Consider the following 7,086-nt stretch of genomic DNA (forward strand, 5'->3'; position numbering starts at 1 on the left):
GCACTTTATTACAGATTACATGAGATCTTATACCCTCTGCCCTCTCACCACTAGGGGGTGATGGGCTCATAACCATATATGGGCAGTCCGGATTTGCGGACTGAGACAGTGAGGCGCCTCTGGCTTATACAGAAAATCACGTATTCAATTAACTCCAGTGCAAAGAATTACCCACACAATTCTAAGAAGTCCGGCCTAAGACAGTGAAAATTATGTACATTTGAACATCTTGATATCTTGTTTCTGGGCTTCTGGGAAATCGGCCAAGTACATGCGTCCTTGCGTCTGGTTCGGTATCTTCTCTGAACTTCTAGAACATCTCTTGCAAAACCTTGGCATATCTGATTTAAGGCGACATTTAAGTTTTTTCTCATTTGGAATTGAATAAAACTTGCATATAGGTATAAAAGTATAAAGAACATATGGCAATATATATATATATACCCTCACACCGGCAGTTGTCTTCTGCATCTGTTCCTGGCTGGGAATTTGAAAATCCCCGCCTCCAGGAAGTGCTGCCTCTGATTCATTAAATGGCTGTGATTGGTTCATCGAGCGCTGGCTCTGATTGGCTAAGTGCCGGATTAAGTAATATTTCTTCTAGTTAAGAAGAGATAACAGAACAAAAGTATTTGTAAACCTTTCTGTTAATTCAAAAGCTATTAAAACAGTATAAAGGTAAAAAATGTTTTTTACTTTTTTTTCCCATTTCCATTTTTGTATTCCAACAAAATAGAAAGACCAAAAAAGCTGACAGTCGTGTCCACATAGCCTGCATGCAATCACTCCAAGAAAAGGAAAATAATACGCACTCACATAACTCTTTCTTGCGGGTGGAGGCCTGTACATTTGGGATGCCAGCTCATCCTAAGCCGTGCCTGTGCATTTCATTCCTGATAATGAGGACAATTGGTGTCCCAGATCACTGGGGGGTCCTGCATGCAGGCAATCAATTTACCCATATCTAATGTGGAGGTTTTCTGGACTTACTAATAATCACACAGAAGAGCTTGGAAGGGTGTGGTGGTCCCTACTTGTTGTCCTGCACTGTATGCCTACAACTTTCTGATTTCTTTCTTAACTTTCTTCCAATGTCTCCTAGCAACATGCATAAAAAATTCTGCAAATACACATAGTAATTGTATATGCATTGTGTTCGGTATGCACCCAAGCTGCGTTCATTTTTATGCGCATATCATACGCAGGTGTGAGTGGCACAGTGAATAGCAGTGTACTTTCACTGCTGCCTATTATCATATATTATCTGTGCATACATTGTGCACGCTATGAACACATGGTCATGTGAGCCTGGCTCTACAGTCTGCAAAACACAAGAGCACAGCCAGAGCTGCACAGAGCAAAGGGGATCAAAGCTAACGTCATCTTCAGTTTAGTGGAGTTAAGATCCCTTTATAAAGGCGATCAGGTTTGGTAAATGTAGATATATAACACGTCATAAGCAAATATGTTCAAGGTGATATTTTAAAATAACTAGCAGCCACAACGGGTATCTGCATACTAAAAGAATCTTAAAAGGGTTGTACATAGGCGTACAGTCAGGGGTCACTGGGGCCGCCGACAGTGTGACCCAAAAGTGTTTTTGTATATGGCGGAGGGCCGCCTCTGGTATTGGGTCATCCCAAGCCAATCTTTTGAGAAAATCACCAGAAAATCGTTTTACAAATAGAAGAGGTGTGAGTTTTCGATGAATGAAGCTCAGCTGTTAGCACTGTTGCTTTTTACTGCTGAGGTCTTAGACTTAAATCACATAAAGGATAGAATCTGCATGGACTTTGAAAAACTAAGATATTGCCGTTGGTCAGATTTGAAACCACAACAGCAAAGCAACAGTGCAAACAACTGAGCCACCAAGCTTGGTCTTTTCTGGAGGAGAGAGAGAGAAGACAAAAAAAAAAAAAACACACACAAAGTCCATTCAACTATTTTTCTTAGAGAGATTTGAACTTTGACCCCAACACTGTAAGGAAACCATGGTAACGACTGAGCTAGCATGCTTGTATATTCTTCTACTTTTTCTAATAATTTATTCTTTCTCCTCCAGTGGAGAAGAAGTAGAAGAGAAAGCAAAGTGGGCCAGATTTAGGTGTCCCCTTCAGCATCTTAGAATGTATGATTTATATCTCTCTAGTGTCACTGTCTTAAACGGTATGTCAGAAACACTATCATTTCTCCTTAGGAAGAGCACGTAGGCGGTGGGTGAAGAGACTCAAATGGCCATGTACGCTCCTCTGGGTAACATGCAAATAAGGGAGATTGAATAAAAACTCCACAGTGCCACCTATTGAAAGGCAGCATCCTTCAAGCCAAAGTCAGACTTTTTATACAAGCCTTACAACAATGACTGGGAATTAAAAGCAAAGCCAGACTCCATGCACAGATATTTGTTTCAGGGTATTTGCCCTTTATCAGTTTCCAGTAGGAGTCTGGCTTTGCTAGTGAGAGGCCTGGGATGAATGTCAGAAAGGCTATCTTTTCTCCTTAGACAGAGCACATCGACAGTGAATGAGGAGACTCAAATGGCCATGCATGCTCCTCTGCAGAAACCATCTGTCATGACCGGCGACTATCAGGGTTTCCATGCCAGCACCGCTGGTCCTATCACCCAGGCTGCCAGGGTGTGGCGCAGGGGAGCCACGGTTTTTGTGATCTCCCCTGACCGCCGTAATCCTGGATGCTGGCTCTGGGCATGCGCTCATGTGTTTAGGAGGCAGGCGTCTAGGTAGCCGGGTTGCTGGGGATGCGGTGGGTACTCCTGTGCCGCGTCCCGATTGCTATGACACCTGGGCGTGCTTGCTCTGTCTCTACCTTTCTTTTGCAGGCGCTGGGGGCTGTCTCTCACAGCGCCCCGTGATTGGTCCTGCTGCTGTCAGGCTCCCTGCCCCAATCAGCTGCTGGGGCGAGAGTTCTGACAGCATTTAAACTGCTTAGTTCCCTTTTGACCTTGCCAGTGTATGTTTGGTCTCTAGCTACATACCCAGAATTGATGTTCTGCTTGACTCATTTGCTTTGGACCTGAGTTCAACTTTGCCTGCACCACGTTCGTTTGTTTGTTTTCCTGCATTTGTCTGTTAGTCTGACTCCTGCCCTGCATCCCTAGTGAGCCTAAGGACCGTCGCCCAGTTGTCACCCTGGGGCCTAGCCTAGGGGGTAAGTAGGTAGGGACAGAGGTTGGGGGTAGGATTAGGGACTTCCACCTGCCCGGCTTCCAGTCTTGACAGATACAATGGCCCACAGAGTGTCAGACTATGTTAACCCCTTCCATGGCCTTGTCAAACCAGGTCCAGGCCCTGATCAACCTGGTTTAGGACCTGACTACCCATTTACAGCAACAGGAACGGGTGTTGTCTACTGCCCAGGTTCAGCCTTCCTCTGTTCCAGTGACAATTTCTGAGTCTCGGACTACGCTGCCTAATATCTTTGCTGGTGAGAGGAAACAGTTTTTTGCCTACTGGGAAGGCTGCAAGCTGTTTTTTGATCTGTGACCCCACTCTTCTGTCACAGAGTACCAGAGGGTATAAATCGTGATTTCCAAACTAAGGAAATCCTCAAAACTGGGCTCTCTCTTTACCCCCTGACTCTCCCACATGAAAGTTTTTAGAAGCCTTCCTTTCAGCTCTGGGTCAAATCTATGATGAGCCCAACTGTGCTGCCTACGCTGTCTCTCAACTGCTGTCCTTGCATCAGGGTTGGAAGGTGACGGAGGAATACTGCTCCCAATTCAGACTGCACTGAGTCAGGGTGGAATGAATCAGCTCTCAATGACTTGCTCTTGGCCGGCCTATCCGAAGGCCTCAAGGATCTGCTGGTTGCCCTTCCTGAGCCCAATAACCTGGAGCAAGCAAAGTCACTAGCTATTCAAGCTGACCATCGACTGAGGGCCAGACGATCCGTAAGGACCAGTCCGGTCCACCTGGCCACCTCCTCTGTTAACCTGACTACTTCACCTCCCTCCGCTTAACCCATGGAATTGGGAACAATTTCAACTCAACAGCGAAGGGAATACTGGCTAAAAAAGAACCTTTGTTTGTATTAGGGAGAGTCTGGTCATCGGATCGCTATCTGCGGGATGAAGCCTTGGCAGGAAAACTTCCGCTCCTAGTCAGTTGTTGGGAGGACTGTCTAGGAGCTAAGGTACTCCCAGTTGTGCCTAAGATGTCCTTACCCTGCGCCATAGATTTTAGTTCTTTCTCTCGTGCAGGGCAAGACTTTGTTGATTCCGGGGCCGCAGCCAATGTTGTTAATTTGGATTTTGTGGCTCAGAATTCTCGTTCCTTGGTACGTTTAGATCATCCGATTGAGGTTTCTGGGGTAGACTCTACTCCATTGCATGCTGGCTTCGTCAGTCTATCTACCCCAGAGCTAAAATTTACGTAGGAGCCTTGCTTACTGAGTCTTGCACCTTCCTCATCATGAAGTTGTCGTCCTGGGGCCTAGCCTAGGGAGGCAAGTAGGTAGAGACAGGGGTTGCGGGTAGGACTAGGGACTTCCACCTGCCCGGACTCCAGTCTTGACACCAACTTAGTGCAGTAATACACACAGACAAACTCAAGCTTGAGACAAACTGGAACTTTACTCTGAAAAGCGCCAATTTTGATGGTTATGTTTCTTAAGGTACAGTTCTTTCAAACCATTGTCAGTCAATATTCCAGTGGTAACCATTGTATAGTTAGTAAAAAACTGCCTTTGCCAGTATTCAATCCTTTTCCAGCTTGTGCCCCGGATGGCAAACAGAGCAATTCCTTCTGCTCAACACTCCAACTGGCCCTACTCCTCATAATAGGATCTGCAGCACTTGCCCAGCTTGACTCATTCAGGTTGCTTTCTTGTCACACATCCAATGTTCATTACATTTTCTCAAGTGGCACCAGCACATCTCTACATTTATGTATGGCCCTCCTTCTCTTATGAGCAGTTCTCTCAAGCTCCATTTATATCATGGAATGGGCTTCCTTGGACAGTTAGGTCAAACATCTGTTTAGTGGTGCGTTCCTTATAAAGTATTTGTATGACTTGATATTGGTAGATACTGAATAATGTTATAATGGTGCTTTTTCTCTCTAAACCCAGGAAAGAAATCTGACTGTGGTAACAGAGTTTTTCCTTCTAGGATTTCAAGCTAATAAATCTTTACGTGTTTTCCTGTTCTGTCTGTTCCTGGTGGTTTACTGTGGAACATTATGCGGGAACCTCCTGATCATCATCCTGGTGTCCACCAGCCAGAACCTCCACACTCCAATGTACTACTTCATCTCACAGCTGTCCATCAGTGACATCTTGTTACCTACAGATATTGTGCCCAACATGCTCCACATCCTGATGACTAATGGGGGGACCATTACTTTCATTGGTTGCATTACACAATATTATTTCTTTGGTACCTCAGTAGTATTTGAATGTTTTCTCCTCACAGTGATGTCTTATGACAGATATTTGGCCATCTGCAATCCCCTCCGTTATTCTTCTCTCATGACAAGAACGTGTTGTGTGAAGTTTATCATCATCGCTTGGTGTTTTGGTTTTTCCACTGCATTGATTTCTTCTGTTGCGTCAGCAATGTTAAAATTTTGTGGACCAAATGTTATTGATAATTTTTTCTGTGATGTAGGCCCTCTACTGGATATTGCTTGCTCTGATACCTTTCTAATTCACCTCGAAATTCTGTTACTAGGTTCCCCTATATTAATAATCCCATCCACAGTAATAATTGTATCTTATGTCAAGATTATTGTTGCCGTATTAAAAATTCCAACCAGTAGCGGTAGACATAAAGCCTTCTCCACCTGTAGCTCCCACCTCATTGTGGTCACCATATTTTACTGGAGTCTGCTAGGTGTTTACATTTTTCCAACACAAGAGCAAACCTTCAATACTAGTAAGCTCCTATCATTACTCTATACTGTATTTACTCCTTTCATCAACCCCCTTATATACAGTCTAAGAAATAGAGATATAAGAAAGGCTGTAATGAAAATAGTAAACATTTATTCAAAGGTCTATACAGAGAAATAAGAAGTCATCGGGTGACCTATTGGCCATGCAGTACTCCTCTGGGAAACTTAGCATACACATTGGAGATGCTATAAAGCATTTGCAGCTCCACCAAATGGAGGGTAGCTTCCCTATATGGATAAAAAAAACAACTATGTACAGACAGTTGATGACCAAATATTATCATTAAAGTGGAAATGTTCTGCATGGAGCAGCTGTCCAAGATCCCATGGGTGTTCTCCAACATTACAATCTAACTTGACAAGAACCATTAGGGTAGTGCTACATGGCAACTTTGGCAGTGACATAGGTAGCCCTGCCACATCGCCAAATAGTAGAAGGCAACACAAAAGGTGATGTGTCTGTGACCTAAAAACCATAAGAAGTTCACCGAGTCCTAGTGAGTTCATGGCTTGATGTAGCCACTCAAGTTTCTGTATATCAGACTTATCACACAATTAGATGAATTTATTATGTGATTTACACCATTCTCTGGATTTTAAAACAGGCACAGATTTTAGTGAATACCTTTCTTTTGCAACAATTTGTGACTTCTTTTAGACTTTTGTGCACTGCCTAAAAAATCTGATGCATCTTACTCTAGTACACTATAGATTTAGACTGAATATGGAATACCTATGCCTTCCTAGAGCTGGTTTTGTGGAGAGGGACTTGGTTACCATGAAATATAAAAGGACCTTTCTTAAATAAAACTGAATAAGATTGTTGTGACATCTACCTGGAGGGCATTTGATAAAGAGTGCTGTTCCTGATGAGCAATTGATGCAGCCATTATGTCACCCACTAAGGGTATACAGAGAGGTACTATACATAAGTGCCAAATGGCTATCAGTCAGCAGTAGTCAGATACATACTGGGTGTACTCTCAGGACCCTGCTGGGCTGAGGGCTATTGAAGCCCTGCTGTGGCATCTGTTGAAATAGGAAAGCAGTGATGATGCAGCAAGCAGCTGATAAGCAGAATCACGGTCCCTGTCTAGTGAGTAAAAAAAGATTTGGTACCATGTTAGCCAGTAGAGCAATGTGTGATTGTTCTCAGTAATAGAAACCAAATTGT

General features: G+C 43.8%; 1 protein-coding gene across 1 annotated transcript in view; it reads left to right on the plus strand.

Annotated features, from left to right (window-relative positions):
- LOC136610371 (olfactory receptor 5G9-like) overlaps positions 1-6,030 on the plus strand; it is a 76,210-nt gene extending 70,180 nt beyond the window's left edge. The window contains exons 3-5 of the mRNA XM_066589603.1: positions 2,063-2,166; positions 4,220-4,296; positions 5,089-6,030. Of these exons, the coding sequence (XP_066445700.1) occupies positions 2,063-2,166; positions 4,220-4,296; positions 5,089-6,030 (1,123 nt within the window). The remainder of the gene's footprint in view (positions 1-2,062; positions 2,167-4,219; positions 4,297-5,088) is intronic.
- The last annotated feature ends 1,056 nt before the right edge of the window (positions 6,031-7,086 follow it).

The sequence above is a fragment of the Eleutherodactylus coqui genome, chromosome 2 (genome assembly GCF_035609145.1).
Source record: "Eleutherodactylus coqui strain aEleCoq1 chromosome 2, aEleCoq1.hap1, whole genome shotgun sequence".
Classification (NCBI taxonomy): domain Eukaryota; kingdom Metazoa; phylum Chordata; class Amphibia; order Anura; family Eleutherodactylidae; genus Eleutherodactylus; species Eleutherodactylus coqui.